Source organism: Schistocerca americana, chromosome X, assembly GCF_021461395.2.
Source record: "Schistocerca americana isolate TAMUIC-IGC-003095 chromosome X, iqSchAmer2.1, whole genome shotgun sequence".
Lineage (NCBI taxonomy): Eukaryota > Metazoa > Arthropoda > Insecta > Orthoptera > Acrididae > Schistocerca > Schistocerca americana.
This window is the reverse complement of record NC_060130.1, coordinates 653,426,976-653,444,349: the sequence shown is the minus strand read 5'-3', so window position 1 is coordinate 653,444,349 and position 17,374 is coordinate 653,426,976. Positions and strand designations below refer to the sequence as shown.

General features: G+C 39.7%; 1 protein-coding gene across 3 annotated transcripts in view; it reads left to right on the top strand.

Moving 5' to 3' along the window:
• The window catches only part of LOC124556740 (mitogen-activated protein kinase kinase kinase 1-like), a 169,314-nt gene extending 152,948 nt beyond the window's left edge, over positions 1-16,366 (top strand). For 2 of the 3 annotated variants that reach the window (XM_047130741.1, XM_047130740.1), the window contains exons 17-19: positions 12,795-13,089; positions 13,202-13,476; positions 15,873-16,366. In XM_047130741.1, the coding sequence (XP_046986697.1) occupies positions 12,795-13,089; positions 13,202-13,476; positions 15,873-16,052 (750 nt within the window). In that variant the 3' untranslated portion in view covers positions 16,053-16,366. The remainder of the gene's footprint in view (positions 1-12,794; positions 13,090-13,201; positions 13,477-15,872) is intronic. The other variant, XM_047130739.1, reaches the window with a different exon arrangement.
• The last annotated feature ends 1,008 nt before the right edge of the window (positions 16,367-17,374 follow it).

Here is a 17,374-nt window from a genome sequence, read left to right as displayed (position 1 = left end):
CCCTCGATGACCATGGCATGTATTGCGTCGACATTTTCACATGAAACCATACAAAATTTGGCTACTGCAAGTTCTACATCTACACCTTCCTGATTGAGAGCTGGCTGATGTGCACGTCATGTATGGGTTAACTGAATGCTACAGAAGAGTGGCACAACAACATCATGTTGAGCTGTTTCTGCATCAGTTCCAATCACCTCTGGCTCTGGGGGTTATTGCATTAATCTGTGTTTTGTGTTGTACATTTTGGTGATTCTGTATCACAAGCTATTTCACTGTTGTGAAGGTATTTTCACAAAAACAAACTGAATAAATCGTAATTATATTATTGCTCTTTTATGAACCACTGCAGACCCTGGGTCCTTTATATCTAAATACTCAGAAACACTCTCAGGATAACCTATGAAATTTTGTCAGTAGATTTCAGGTTCACACTTAATGTATAGTATAAACAAAATCATTATATTTAAAAAATGAGTAAAAAGTCAATTTTTATATAGTAATCTTCAGTTTGTATTTCCAGTAGTATTGTCTTTATGCTTTTATTAACACTCAGAGGAGGTCTGTCAACAAGAATTAACTATTCACATTCAAAGCACATGTATTGAGCACACATGACTGTACAGATGGAGCCAAACTATCTGCCTCAGCAGAGAATGGCTTTATTTATGCATATTTGAAATGTTGTTCCAAATTCAGTATTCCATAAGTAAGTCCTAAAACCATCCATAAATCACATATAAACAATTATCAGAGACAGACAATTATCAGAGACAAGAATTGAACCAGTGGCCCGTACACTGCCAACCATTGGATATAACCGTTACATCATGGCAAACAATGCACAGCATATGGCATTGCCCCCCCTCTCTTGCTAAACAGTCACACACTATTTCAGGATGGACTGTATGTTTCTGGATGTAATCAGTGGTCCTTTGTTTGTGCACACCAAACAATTCGTACACTATGTGATCAAAAATATCTGGACACCCCCAAAAACATATGTTTTTCGTATTAGGTGCATTGTACTACCACCTAGTGCCAGGTGCTCCATATCGGCGATATCAGTAGTCAGTAGACATTGTGAGAGAGCAGAATGTGGCATTCTGCGGAACTCCTGAACTTTGAGTGTGGTCAGGTGATTGGGTGTCACCTGTGTCATATGTCTGTATGCGAGATTTCCACACTCCTAAACATCCATAGGTCCACTGTTTCCAATGTGGAGTGGAACGATGTGAAGGGACACATACAGCTGACTGACAGAGACTGCTGACAGTTGAAGAGGGTCGTAATCTGTAATAGGCAGACCACCACACAGGATTTCCAGACTGCATCAGTATCCACTGCAAGTGCTATGACAGGCAGGAGCTGAGAAAACTTCGAGTTCATGGTCGAGCGGCTGCTCATAAGCCACATGTCACGCTGGTAAATGGCAAACGATGCCTTGCTTGGTGTAAGGAGCATAAACATTGGACGATTGAGAAAAACGTTTTGTGGAGTGACAAATCACGGTACACAGTGTCGGTCTGATGGCAGGGTGTGGGTATGGCGAATGCCCGGTGGACATCATCTGCCAGCGTATGTACTGCCAACAGTAAAATTTGGAGGCGATGGTGTTATGGTATGTTCATGTTTTTCATGGAGGGGGCTTGCACCCCTTGTTGTTTTACATGGCACTATCACAGCACAGGCCTACATTGATATTTTAAGTATCTTCTTCCTTCCAACTGTTGAAGAGCAATTCATGGATGGCGACTGCATCTTTCAACACGATCGAGCACCTGTTCATAATGCATGGCCTTTGGCAGAGTGGTTACACGATAGTAACATCCCTGTAATGGACTGGCCTGCACAGAGTTCTGACCTGAATTCTATAGGGCATCTTTGGGATGTTTTGGAACGCTGTTGTTGTGCCAGGCCTCACCAACCTCAGTGCAGCAGTCCATGAAGAATGGGCCACCATTTCCCAAGAAACCTTCCAGCACCAGGTTGAACGTATGCGTGCGAGAGTGGAAGCTGTCATCAGGGCTAAGGGTGGGCCAACACCATATTGAATTCCAGCATTACCATTGGAGGGTGCCATGAACTTGTAAGTCATTTTCAGCCAGGTGTCCAGACACTTTTGATCACATAGTGTATGTTCTGGCTATGTTGTCATATCCTAATGGTCACTGTGACACTTGACTGGAGATACTCCTTTCAATCATATTCACTGTAATGGAAGCCCTATCATTGATCTGTCCTTAAGGACTATGATAATACGCAAAGGACGTGAATGAAATCTCTACACTTTTGTCTCCACGATGTTGAAACATAATCCTCACCTTCCACACAGGTGTCCAGGTCCAAATGTTGCTTATAGGCAACATTCACAGTCTTTACCCTAGGTGTCCCATGATTGTATGCAGACCAGTGATATTGTGTCTTCATGTCTTGTTATCAGTTGTTGAATATAATCAAACTGAGTGTTGCCAGGTTGAAATGCAGACAGTTCTTGCTTCAATCTCTCAGTTATGATGTGAAACCAACAGTGCCTTGGTTTTACTTGTGAGTGCCATGAGAGGCATTATTGTATACGAGCCTCTCTGATATCATCATGCACTGAGAGCAGATCTACAGACACCTTCTAAAATAACCTATGAGGCCATTTGCCTGTAGGTGATAGGCAGTAATAATTAAGTTGTTTGTCCACTAGCAAGTAACTTCTGTGAGCACTTGATGGTGTGTTTACATTGGAAAAAAAAATCATGTGTGAGTTTACTTTTGCTAGTTGCTTGTTTTATATCGTCTTCTGATATGAATGAGTAACCCATAAACACAGCCAAGCTTGTCATGAGCTGAACATGAAAGGAATGACAACAAAGGTAACCAGAAAGTCAAAATCTACAGCCTGCTCATTATCAAAATAGCAGCTAGGCAGATTTGTAAGAGCTCATATGGCTGGCTACCAGCCACTCGCCTAGCTCCGTACCACCAGGAATCGGGCCCATGTGACCTGTCTCTCATGCCTCTGGTGGTGCCATGCAGTCACTGACTGTAATGACTTCGAGCCACTATTAGTCTCGTGTGCTGGTGGGGATATTAAATCTTGGGCAACTTAATTTCAGGAACTTGCTGCAAGTATTTGCTGAAGAAAAATCATAATGAAAAACAGTCTGTTAAGAAGAAAAGAAATGTTTGGGTGTAGAAATGGATACAGAGGCATACTTATTTAAGTTATCAAGAAATACTATTGAGTGAAATAAAATCTGAGAACTTTGCTCAAATTAAAAACTTTCTGAGAATGTCGTATGTAAGTTTCAAAAATCAAATTGTACATTGCACAATCAAATATTTGAAAATAAGATACAAATATGTAATGAGTTATATCACCAAGAGATCGCCTTTTAATTACTCTTCAATTTTTGCAAACCATATTTACTATTTTTATCACAAATGTAATTCATCTACATCTACACTAACATTAAAAAACCAACTACAATTTAAAGCTGTCTATCATTCTACTTCCACTTCTGGTGAAACAAAGTAATTGGTAAATTCATTTCTGACTTCATTGGCTGATGGCAGCCAATTATACGTTAGTAGGGGTTCGAGAGGTTAATTTGTTTAGGCCCATCTGTCCTTGCACCATTTTCCTTTTTGGCACTGACATTTTTGTATCACTATTGAACACTCAAAACTTCTGCAACTTTGTAAGAAAGTTCTGGCAACTGACAAGTTTACCAAGTACTTGCAGCAAGATGCAAAAAAACTCTTTCCACTAACTCGTGGAAGCCACTTGTGGAAGTTAACAAAACTTGCTGGAGATGTTTCCACATCAAAGAACATGCAGAAATTGCATCTTTAAGTGACTTGCAGAAGTTCACTTGTTAGTGGACGCATGCTTTTAGAGATGAGCAACCTCTACCCTAACTCATTCTAAAAGCTAGCTCCTTCTACAGAATGAGTGAGCAGTGGCTCAGAAAAAAAGAGCGGTAGCTCGTCCAATCTGAAATATCTCTCTAGTGACGTCAGTGAGTGAAACTAAGATTCTAGGATAGTGTCTCGTGCACCATGTTGAATTAATCACTATGACATATACCATTATAATAAAGAACATTTCCCAAGCTGTACAGAGATGTGCATGTACCTTACTGTAGTGAGGAATGTTTCTCAGTCCTGAAAAGAATAGAAAATGAAGAAGTGTCAGTTCTTCAGATTGCTGTAGTAACGCAGAAAACACTTTGAGCCATACATTTCTATTCTTGATTTGAAAAGAAAATCTCAAATTTCACAAACCCAATAAATGATTACATACTTTTGACTAAGCTTTGAGTACAGTATTTCTTTTCCTTCACATCATTTGATGTACCATCGCGGTCGGAATATATTGTCAGCCGTGACATGAACCACTCGAGCTGTAGTCGTCAGTGTGCAAGGAGGTGCCATACTGACACATACGGTGATCTAGAAAAGGGGTCATATCTCTGAAATTAAATTTTTCGGGAGACACAAAAGACTGTTATATTACACAGTGGGTTTAAGCATGGTGTCATGGAGTTTCTGTGTAGTAATTGGTACCAGTGCAAAACAGTATTCACCATTACAACATACTTTATCTATTTAGTATGGTCAGTAATCCAGTCTGAATATGCTGGAGTTGAACCTTTTTCAAACCTGATAATGTTGATGAGACGAGTAGTGTCCTGTTTACAGGAGAAGGCTTGTGTTATGCAAGTTTATATTAGTATTATTCATTATAGCAATAAAAGAGTGTGCTATGAGGATACAGGTTTATTCATAAGTTACCCAAAATACAGCCACAATCCCAATACAGCAAAGCAAACAATGATGGCATGCTGCATCTTTATCCTGTCCATCATTAAATGGCCACTGGCAAATACTGGTATAAATGGTTTCTGCTCGTCAGGTATGTATTGTAGAATTTTCTTTACATTGTCTGGTTTCTCCTATTTTATTGGAACAGGTCCATCATATGCTTATTTATCTGGACATGGCCCACACTCTAACTCATTATGTATATAACGAGCAGTTCTGTTGATGCGACATGACGCCTTGTTGTCCCAAACAATGCATACAGATGTATAGATAAGTTATCTCCATAATCTGAAAAAAAGTGGACATAACCTCTTTTCCAACTCACCAATTCAAATATTTTCAGGAAGTAGAAAGTTAATTTCAATATTGTTCTATATATTACATTGTATTTTTTCTCAATAAAATTTTGTAAATGCAACAAGAGTAAATTTTATTATTGTGTGTACCAAATAGAATAAAAAATATCTAGAATTTTGTTGTGATATTTTTAAATATAAAATGTAGGACATTTTCAGAAATTTCAAAACTACAAGGAACATAGCAGAAATTTATTAATCCCCTTTCTGTGTTCTTTCAAAAACAGGCTCAAATTAGATAAAAATACAGCTGAAGTGATCTGAATTAGAAAGGTAATGCACCTTCATTTCATTTATTTTAGTAAATGAATAATGAATGTTGGGTTATGAATAATAGCTACTTCATTGCAGTAAGTGAGCAGTTCTGATCCGATCCTGGCGAAGAACAGTTTTCCTCATTGCTAGTTCTCATCCAGTGTATGATTTTGCATCCTGAAAATACTTATGACTCCAGTTTTAATACTTTTCCACGATCTGGGATCATCACATATGGTCCTCTCATCACATATGGTCCTCTGTTCTTCAAGATGACATCTTCTCCAGTAAACCTGGCAATTTAATCTCTCAGATTTTCTTAGTGCAATTGTTTTTTTTTTCTTTTTTTTCCCCCCCAGTCGATTTGTTGTTTCTATTTTTAAGCACAATATTTCGAGTTTTCTTCAGGTGCTGCAATCTGCACTCAGTTTTTGCTGCATGCCCTCTCAGTTTTTTCTAGCTCCAGTGGATAAGATGGCAATGACTCACGAGATCTTAGTAAACTGAGTGCCAGACCCCAAGCCTTGTTTAAATTGAAAGCTGCATCGCATTTATGAAATTTACCAATGCCTCTGTTTCGATGGACTTCTTCATTATGCTGTCCCAGGAACTGGGCAGTTGGACCATTAAACTGATCTTTTAGTATTTCATTTCATGATAATACTCAAGACAGTGCTTGGCAATGTCTTGTCTTGCATGATTGTTTTAGTCAGGCATATCACCGATGTTCCTTGCATGTCTTCTTGACTATTCCAATAGTATGACCCTCGTAGGACACACGACATTTGCATGGAATGTGGTACACAACTGTCTTTCAGAGTCCTAGATGATGTTTATCATTATGAAGAAGTTTTCTTATATTTGTTGATGGGAACAAAATACACTGGACGCCGTAATTCTATAGGAGTCTACAGATCTTTCCAGAGATTTGGCAGGCATAAGGCAGAGCAGTTCTTGACTTGCCTTTTTCTCTGTCTCATCCTCTTCCTCAGGCATTGGTGGTTGTGAGTGCATTGCCTGCTCAATTTGTCGAGCTAAGGACAAGTTCCTTCAGAACGCTATTCATAGGTGTTGTAGTTCTTTGGTGAGGCTCGCCTTATCTGGTAGCTTTTCAAACTCTGTTAACGAGAGTCTTTAGTAAGGAATTTCCTTGTGGCGGATGTTGATGGTTCAGAGTGTGGAGACAGAGGTCATTTTGCATGGGTTTTCTGTGTGCACTGTGACTAAGGGGTCTGACCTTTCTTCTCTTAACTAACATACTGAGGAAAGGTCGCTTCATGTTTCTCATTCCATACAGTTATCATCCACAAATGAATATAAACACTATGGTTTGAACTTTGGTAAACACTATGGTTTGAACTTTGGGGAATCCTAGTATGATTGCTTCATAGTATTCCATGCATAGGTATGCCTCAACTAACGATAACGGTACACATCACCACGCCATCAGTTTTTCCACAAGATCTTTCATCAAACGGTGGTAGTTGATGTGAGAAGGTGCCTAAAGAGTTCAGTGAGATCTCACATTCTCAGTGAATAAGTTGGTAAGAGCGAACTGTACATTCACAACTCTGCTCACTTTGTACCAATGACTCAGTAGCCAAGCCTGGAGTTTGCACTGTTGTATTAAGTCATGAATGGCACTTGTGCAAAGTCTTTAGTATGTTGCAAATGCCCTTTGTCGTAAGAACAGTATTCTGTGTAGTTGTGAGTACATGATGTCAGAGCTAAGTGAATTCGAATGTGGGCAAATAGTTGTTGCTCTTATGGTGGGTGCTTCTGTAACCAAGGGGGCTGAAGTGTTTGGTGTTTCAAGAGGCAGTATGTCGAAGATTTATACCGCATACAGGGAAAGGGAAAAACATTATCCGCTAAGTCACAACATGGACGAAAGTGTCTGTCGAGCAATCCTGACATAAAGTCATTGAAGAGGGTTGCAGAGAAAAATAAGAGGACAATAGCTGCATAAGTCACTGCAGAGATGAATGTTGAATTCGCAAACTGTGTCAGCCCCAAAACTACACAAGGGAAGCTCCAAAAACAGGAAATTGCTGAGCATGCTGGAATTCCAAAACTGCTCATCAGTGATGCAAATGCATGTAACAGCACAGTGTGGTGCCTAAGCCATAAAACCTGGACTATGGAAGAACATCATTTGGTTGGCTGTTTCCAACTTCTGGCAGAGTTTACGCCCCAAGAATGAGAGATGTCAGGGGTTCAGTAATGATGTGGGCAACTGTGAGCCTTATGGTTACTCTGCAGGGGGACATTACTGCCAATGAAAATGTGACCATTTTGGCTGATCAGGTCCATCCCTTGGTACAGTGTTTGTTCCCCAATTGTGATGCCGTGTTCCAAGACGATGGCCCCCTGATCACACAGCTCGCATCATCCACGACTCATTTTGTGAACACAAGGATAAATTATCGCATCTCCCTTGGCCACCTCAGTCACTGGATCTCAACGTTATGGAGCCTTTGTGGTCTATGCAAGAAACAAGGTTGCGTGATCACCATCCACCTCCATCGTTGTTACCTGAAATTGCCACTATTTTGCAGGAAGAATTGTTTAAGGTTCCCGTGAAAACCTTACCGGATCTGTATTTATTTATCCACTCCAACACTACTGGAAGCCGTTTTAAATGCCAATGGTTTCCCTAAACCATATTAGGCATGGTAATGTGTTGTGTTTATGGTATTTCCATGTTATTGTCCACCCTCTGTTGCATGGAAAGCGTGAAGCAAATGATACTTTTGTAATATGGCAGTGAATTTGCATAATAACACAGCTTGCAGCATTTGAAGAAAATGACTGGGTCCATCATAAAAATACCATGCAAAAATGGAAACAACTATTCTGCTGAACACTCGAAAGCGTCTGTGATCTGTGGTGCTTCAGCAGTTGTACAGCAGTGAAGACAGTAGAGCGGAAAAAGAACTCAGTGTGCACTGTTCCCATTTGTCAATGTGGTAAACCTCGTTAAGAGACCAATTCCAATCCGAGCAAGAGGAATTGGTAGATGACCTGAGTGGCGGGTAGAGAAGGGGGGGGGGGGGGGGGGGGTGGGGAGAAGGTGACTGAGTCACATACTTCTGTTGTTGGGCATTCCCCCTACAGTGGCTTACACAATTCCTGACAGATCAGTAGAGATCTGGCCAATGATACCTGCTTCTGATTTTATCAAGGACCTTCATAAATCTGAAATGGTCTGATGTTGTAGTATTGGGAAAATACTTCAGAAGGGCTGGCCATAAATGAACTGGGATAATGCGCAACCATTTCCATCCCATTTTGCCATAATTTATTTTAGATATTGTTCCCTCTATTAACCTGAATCATCTTTTGGTAACTTTTTCATTCTCTAAGGCATTTGTTTTGCTCTACTGCCCAATATTGCAACAATGACAGTAATAGTGCCAGTGCTGCAGTATTCTTTCCAATGGATTCCATGAAATGCAGTTTGTTGTGCAACATTTAGCATTGCTGCCATTTGCTTCTGACTCAAAGTATCATCTTCATCCAGTATTGCTTGCAATTCGGCGTCTTCGAACTTTTTTGGTGGTCTTCTACGTTCTTCATTTCTTACATCCAAAATCATTATTTCTGAACCGTTGAAACCATCTTTTTTTTTTTTTTTTTTTCAAATGAAAACAAAAAATTAATGCTTTCCGCAAATCATCACTTTCCTGGCACAAAATTCGACATTGTTAACACAATGAAAACATATGATGTTGTTTTTTTCCTTGACTTGATGAATACTAAATATCTTTGACAGATGTCATACCAACCAAACAAAAAAAATTAAGGCTCGTTCACAACAAATGTTCCCTATCGACACATTTGTATCTTAACACTCATTTCATACCGGTATACCTGGTAGACTAGCAAAAGTGTATTGTAAGAATTATATTTGGTGTTTGTTGAGAACATCCTCTACAAAACACTTGGTATCTTGACAATATGCATTAAGTTCTTTTACATTACCATATTTCCCTGGTCTCAAAAAACTAATGCAAGCATGAATATAACCAACAGCAGCCTCTACAGAGACTTCAATGGCTTAACATTAGCACAGAAAGGAGTCCAACATATGGGTACATATGTCTTCAACTACTTAACAGTGCATATTAAATGTATTGAAGATAATGCATTGGAGTTTATGATTGAATTAAAGACGTTCTTTTGGGTAATTGCTTCTACTACATTGAAGAGTATCTTCACAGTATCTCTTAACGCCTTAATGCCAAGGGTCAAGAATTTACATCATACCAATACTGTGTTAATAACTGGAAGGTTAACTGTTTTCGGATGCCAGTGCCAGTAGATGCCGATTCTTCATGAAGCTACCAAGACTTCTGCTAAGTGTTTCTGGTGCCTGTAAAGCACCACAATGTTTCATTTTTATTTTTCATCTAGAAATTTATTCGGGCATTAAGGAGTCAAAATTAAATGTGTTAGATTGTATTATAATTAATATCAGCATTGTAATATTACAATGTTTCACAATGTCAAGTCATTTCATTTACTTGCACTTAAATATATGTACATCCTTCATTTCTTCCCAGAGACCTCTCTCCATGGGATCCATGGAATATCATGAATGTTCTGTAATGCAACTCCCAAAGCACTGTAATGTTTTTTTATTTGCCACTTGGAAAACATCTTGCTCTCTGGCTGTATCTGTCATACCCTTTCCATGGTATCTTTGCTCTATACAGCATGACAGTGCAGGTTACCAGTTACTGACATTTTCTTGTAAGACAGAGGGAGAGCATGCCTACCCTATTTAGTATTTGACCACTATTTTAAAACTACCAGTAAAGTGTAAAGGTTGCTTCAGGTATACATTTATGAAAGAGCTTCGCTGATCTTGGATGACCAGGTGGGAGATTTCAGATGACATCCTTTATAGCCTTATTCTATACTAGTCACTCGCATCATCCCTTCATAAAGAGTGTATTATACAAAATGAGAGGGCTGGTAGAGTGGGTCGTAACAAGCATATTTCATATAGTAACTTGTGTCTGCATTCCTCAGCGTACATCGCTAGACAATGTTGAACAGCGTCGCATGCTGCCAAGAGGGTAGGTACACAACATGCCATCTGAGCCGTCATGGTAGTGACTCTACAGGGCAACAATTTCAATGTATTTGTGACATCAAGGTAAAAGATGTTGGGTTGAAGTTTTATGACCTTTATTTGCAAACACTGGAGTCAACATATTTGCAGATATTCCAGGTGGGACAACACTATGGGTTTTCTGCCTCTTACTGGAATGTGAAGGCATTGCTTTTGGCTGTGCAAATGACTGTTTGATACGTGTTGCATAGAGGGCAGCACCTGTGCACACTGCAGAGTCTACTTCATCCTGTATCAGTTTGTCATCAAATGGGGACACTCTTGAGTTTGTTACTGTGTGGGGTGGACAGGAAATGGAGGAAAGGGCAGACATGCATTGTGCTTACAGCGCAACAAATGGAAATGCTCATGCTCCCCAGCGTTTGTATGTGCGGTGCCATCCACAGGTCCCTACGAGAGAGAGATGTTCGCTTGAGGTATGTTTTTCACTGACACATTCTTGTAATGGCACATGTGCATTTAAGGCCTGCTTCAAAGAAGTACCCACGCCCTTCACCCAGACAATATTCCATGTCGAATTGAGTTCTGACAGTGGTTTTCACGAAGGTGTGACATTCAACCTGACTCTCCAAACTGTGTACTTTTTTACATATGAGGCATCATTTACATGAGAGGGTGTGTTAAATAGCCACAGCCGCAGTGATTAGTGCATTGGACTTGCATTTGGGAGGACAACTCTTCAAATCCGTGTTCAGCCAACCAGATTTTGGTTTTTCGTGATTTCCCTAAATTGCTCTAGGCAAATGCCAGGATGATTCCATTGAAAGGGCATGACTGATTTCCTTCCCCCTCCTTGACACAATCAGAGCTTGCGCTCTGCCTCTAATGACCTCAACGTCAACGGGACAGTAAATCCAGCTTTCCTTCTTTTGTTCCTCCCTTCCGTGTGAGCATGTAAAAATCCCCACACGCCTCTGTATGTGGTCACCAAGATTGCTTCACTGTCGATATTTGGGCCAGCTTGGTAGGCGTTATTCCGGTCGGTCCATACATGTTCCCCCAGCGACTGAATGCAAACAGATACGTAATATTTTTACAAGAAACTCTGCCAGAGTTGTTGGAACATGTTCCACTCACTGTGCGACAACTAATGCGGTACCAACACGAAAGTGCACTTTGCACATGCAGTGTGAATGCATTTGGATTAAACCTTTGGTGAGAACTGGATAGGGTGCAGTGGGCTGGTGGCATGGCCTGCATGTCCCCTGCCCTGCCCGTCCCCCTCCTCCCCTCCCCCCCCCCCCCCCCCCCCCCGACTTCATCCCAGTGATTTTTTTCTTCTGGGGCCACCTGAAATGTATTGTCTTTGAAACAGCCATTGAGACGTGAAGACCTGATAGCCTCCAATGCAATTTCCACTTTGCTTAAAGTGTTTGAAAGAGTGTGACGGAATATTCCAGTGTCGTTGCACAGTGTACATTCAAGGAGGAGGAGGACGTAATTTTGAGCACTTTTTCTAACTGTTTTCAAATAAAGGTTATAAAGCTTCACCCCAACTTCTCATTTACCTTGGTGCCACAAATACATTGAAAACATTGCTCTGCAGACCTGCTACCATGGCAGCTTTGATGGCATGTTGTGTGCTTATCCTTTTGGTGATGGGCAACACTATTTGACGACACCTAGCGCTGTATGCTAAGAGATTCGGACATGGGTTTCTATGTAAGATATGCTTGTTATGGCCCACTTGACCAGCCCTCTCACTTTCTACATTTATTTCAGTTACACCCTGTATATATTGACAAATTCATCGTCTTCTATTCCTGATACTAAGTAACTTCTGTAGCAGAAATGTCTGTCCTCCTCAGTGTAGCTTATGGTCCTTTATTGCACCAATTACCACAGTTGAAAATCAGAGTCACCTTAACACTTCACCTCTATGTTGCCAGAGCAATACAGTGTTCATCATTTTGTGTGTGTGTGTGTGAGAGAGAGAGAGAGAGAGAGAGAGAGAGAGAGAGAGAGAGAGATTGGAGGGGGGGGGGGGGGGGGGGGGAAGAAGCATATTGTCTGTGTCACATGAAATGTATGCAGTTTACTTAATTTTAAACATTACCATATAGGAATGTTCTGAAGGAAAAATATATGTAGACCAATTGCATATTCATATGGTAGTACTACCCTCATTGCAGTTACTAACATTCTTCTTGGAACACTACTCATAATTATATACAGGCATGATTAAGTGAGCTGAAATAATTCTGTGTGTACAACATTGTCTCTAGGTGTCCTTCTTACGTAATTCACAACAAGAGCAGGAAAGAGTTGAATCAGAAATATGGAAGGAAATAGTTATGTTATCAAAATTGCATCATCCCAATGTACTACATATTCTTGGTGCTACAAAACAGAATGGTCATTTCAACATATTTGTTGAGTGGATGGCTGGTGGATCTATTGCCACACTGCTGGATAGCTATGGTCCATTCAGTGAGTCTGTTATCATCAACTATACAAAACAAACTCTTCAAGGCCTGAACTATCTGCATAAAAACCATATTTTGCACCGTGACCTGAAAGGTAAGCACACTGATGTTTTGAATTGTCTTGATTGCTGTAGTAATTACAATAAAAATTTTATGAACAGTTGAATAATCATGAAAGTATTATGTTATTTACTGACTTGTTACAGGTGCAAATCTCTTAATAGATAGCACAGGCAGAAATTTATGCATAGGTGATTTTGGGGCAGCAGTGCATTTAGAAACTCAGACAGTGGTGTCAGGAGAATTGCAAGGTCAAATTCTTGGAACTATTGCATTTATGGCTCCAGAAGTCCTAAGGGGAGAAAATTATGAACACTCCTGTGATATTTGGAGTGTTGGTTGTTGCATTATTGAAATGGTTACCACAAAACCACCATGGAAAGAAAATCAGATGTCCAACCACCTTGCTCTTATGTACAAAGTAAGTACTGTCAAGATACCCAGTGAATTCAGACATTAGAGGTTTTGATTTTCAACATTTTTCCTTTTAAACACCAGATAATTTAACTACACACATTAAAAAAAGTTTTGCATCACCTCAGTTCCAAGAGTTCTGGAATCTGTACAGAAAATTGGAATAGAGACTAACATAAACATCATTTCCACCCTTTTCATTGCTCATGAAAATCACACATTGCATGTTGTACCACCATACAGCGAGACCTTCAGAGGTGGTGGTTCAGATTGCTGTACACACCGGTACCTATAATACCCAGTAGCACGTCCTATTGCATTGATGCATGCCTGTATTTGTCGTGACACACTATCCACATGTTCATCAAGGGACTGTTGGTCCAGATTGTCCCACTCCTCAACGGCGATTTGGTGTAGATCCCTCAGAGTGGTTGGTGGGTCACCTCATCCATAAACCACCCTTTTCAATCTATCCCAGGCATGTTTGATAGGGGCTCAAGTCTGGAGAACATGCTGGCCACTCTAGTCGAGTGATGTCGTTATCTTGAAGGAAGTCGTTCACAAGATGTGCACGATGGGGGCATGAATTATTGTCCCTGAAGATGAATGCCTCTCCAATATGGTGCCTATAAGTGTCACTATCAGTGGGAGGATGGCATTCACGTATTGTACAGCTGTTACGGCACCTTGCACGGCCACCAGCGGTGTACGTCGGCCCCACATAATGCCACCCCAAAACAGCAGCGAACCTCCACCTTGCTGCACTTGCTGGACAGTGTATCTGAGGCATTCAGTCCGTCAAATGGGAAAGTATGCGCACAGCTCTGTGATCAGAAGTGTCCACAGCACATTCACTGTGAAGATGTAGAAGAAAGTACAACACTTGGTCACCAAGAATGTTGAAATAGTTATCCTCGTTTGTGTTGACAGTAACCTGAACATCACAGAACCATCTTCGGCCTGAACTACACCATCCACACACTACAGGTTAAACATCTTATTGAACGTTCAGTGCACTTGACACCTTGTATCATTTGAAAAGAGGCAAAATTGTAACTTGCTGGTCAACACTACACATCTCCGGTCAGCTGTTGTTAATTTTCTGTGTTGTTTGTCTATTGAAGACACGCAGCTTTATGTGCCACGGTGATCAGTGGCTCTGTGTGAAGTGTCTGATTCCAGATATTCATTGAGGCAGTAAGTTCCCTTCAAATTGTTCACTCGGAAACTGGTTGAGATACACTTGTATTCACTGGCAGTAGCAATTTGTATTGGGTTTGAAACCAGTTGTAATTGACAAAGTGTGACACTCATCTCTAATCACTGTCGAATGGAATCTTTTTACAACCACTGTTCTTACACTGTGTTAATATGGCTACGAGTGGTACACCATTGCTCGTAAACACACTGGACAGTCCTTAGTGGTACACCAACAAATTGGACAGTTTGATTCACGCAGTTAGCAGGCTTGTGTCCAAACACGATTAAACCTTTCTGCCATTTTGTCATGTCCCAATGTCAGTCCATCTTGCTGTACTGTTTCCATACAACCAGCTGACACAAATGCACCATGGCTTACATCAGTAACAGTGTGTCACATAGCATTTTGGAATGCTTAGAAGGAATAGAAGTTATACCAAAGTGGCTAATATGTTGTTATAAGAGGGGTGACATTTTTTGTCGATTAACTAATAAAGTTTTAAAGGTACAGTATATGTAACTATTTATTTGCCATATGTATTACTGGGAACTCAAGTGCAAATGAAAGTGGTTCCCTTATATAAATCTCTCAGGCTGGTGCTTCATTTTCTACTCTTGAAAGTAGCACTATATGCAATAGTGTGGAAGTGATATTAACCTGCAACATCCATTGAATCCTGTCCTTAGTTTCTGGGTAACAGTCATTAAGATCGGGTTTTTTAATTTTAAAAAACAAGAGTCGTCATGAATACTGAGAAGATGAGTTAACTGGCTGTGTAACTGCAGTGATATTCATATTGGATTTACAGCATGCTGGGTTAGTAACAGGAGAGCAACTTGTGTTAACCAGTTTGGCGTAGAAAACAAAGTTACAAAATTCAGTTACTTTTATTTAAGTTGTGACCTTTGCATGTTTGTCATGCCAATTGTCACTGAAAACTTTATGTAGACTCAAGTATGTACAATATTAACATGGTTTGTGTGCTATCACACAATACACCAATTTTCCTGTTTGGATAATTCAATAAAGAGTTCTGATACACAAAACTGGTCATCAGTTAAATAAAAAGAACCGCACGCGCCCACACACACACACACACACACACACACACACACACACACTACTTAAGTAATAAGTTGTTTTAGTAATTCACCCGTCTCTTCAACTTTCATTACATTTGTCCCATTTTCTCTAATTTACAGATAGCCTCAAGCAAGGAACCTCCATTCATTCCTCATACTCTTGGCATGTTACTTAAAAATGTTGCACACAAGTGTCTGCAGATAAAACCAGAACTGCGGCCTACAGCAAAAGAACTACTTAATCATGAGTGCTTCATAAACACACCTGAATATATTGGTACCTGTAGTAATAATGTTTAAAGACTTAAATCAAGGATGGAACAACACTCTAAATGTACTATTTATTTTATATAAAGTTAAAACTATATTTTTATATGGCTTGTTGAATAAGACTGATTATTAAAGTATTCATATTTTCAGTACATGCTTTTTAAAGCATTGATTGTATGAAAATTACATCAGTATTCTCAATTTTATATCTATATATCATTCATTGATATAATATTGTGGATAAACATGCTATGTGTGCCTTATCATAAAACCTGTTGGTTTTACTTCCTGTTTGTATTTAATATAATAGGAATAGTAGTAAGAAAAAGCACAAGAATAAAAACAGATTTTATATGAATAAAACTCTTGAATCATCATTTTGCATTTATTAAAGAACTAATTGCAAGAATGCTCCAATAATATGTATATTTTTTATGTACTTAGATATTCTGTGGGGATTTTAATTTTTCATGATCATCTTGTATGAAACATGCATGCAGAACTAAGTTGTCAACAAGCTGTGGACATAAATTAGTGCCCAGTGTAAAAAAATGGAGGTATTTGGTCAGGCTCAAATGACTTCAAAGCAGGTAAAATATACTAAGAAGATTGTAATAATTTGAGACACTGGTATATCACCTAAGGAATAAAATACTTGAGGGTATGGAAGAACAGGTGAAGGAGGATAGCTGCCAATGACTCATGACGACCGCCTCCTGCTTGACACAGATTCCAAGAACTTTTATACAATAGTATGCATATATAAAATACATAATTTGATGAATATGACCTAGGAGGAAGCTAAAAACCTGGCGGCTGATAAGAGTTCACTGGAGGAAACTTCTTGTCTGATATGCTTCCTAGCATTAGAGAAACTGGGTCTAAATAAGTAAGTAACCATACTGACCTAATTCTTAATGATCTTTTTGTAACATTAAATTATTTGTTGTTGTAACTATCTACTGGGAATCAACACACGTTGTGCAGGGTATACACTGCTTTTATTGCATAAGGTAAGTTAAAACTGTGTTATCAGTGAGGACATTCAAGCATGCCTTATGGACTGACTTAAGACTACAGTGTACCATAGGCTTCCAAATTCTAAGAGTGTCTTTGCAGAGTTTGGAAGGAAAGGGGAGAAGCCTGTGACAAGTCGAGACTTTTTCGACCTGTAATATGTCCTTAGATAGCACATTTGGCAGCCCTGTGCACACAAAAGTCTGGAATCCACATTACAGTCCTGGCCTGGCACACTCAGTTTGGACTTGTTACATTGAGTCTAGTTATGCACAAGAGGTACTCGACATTTCTTGTGAACACGGCATGTACATGAATTAACATGTTAGTACTAG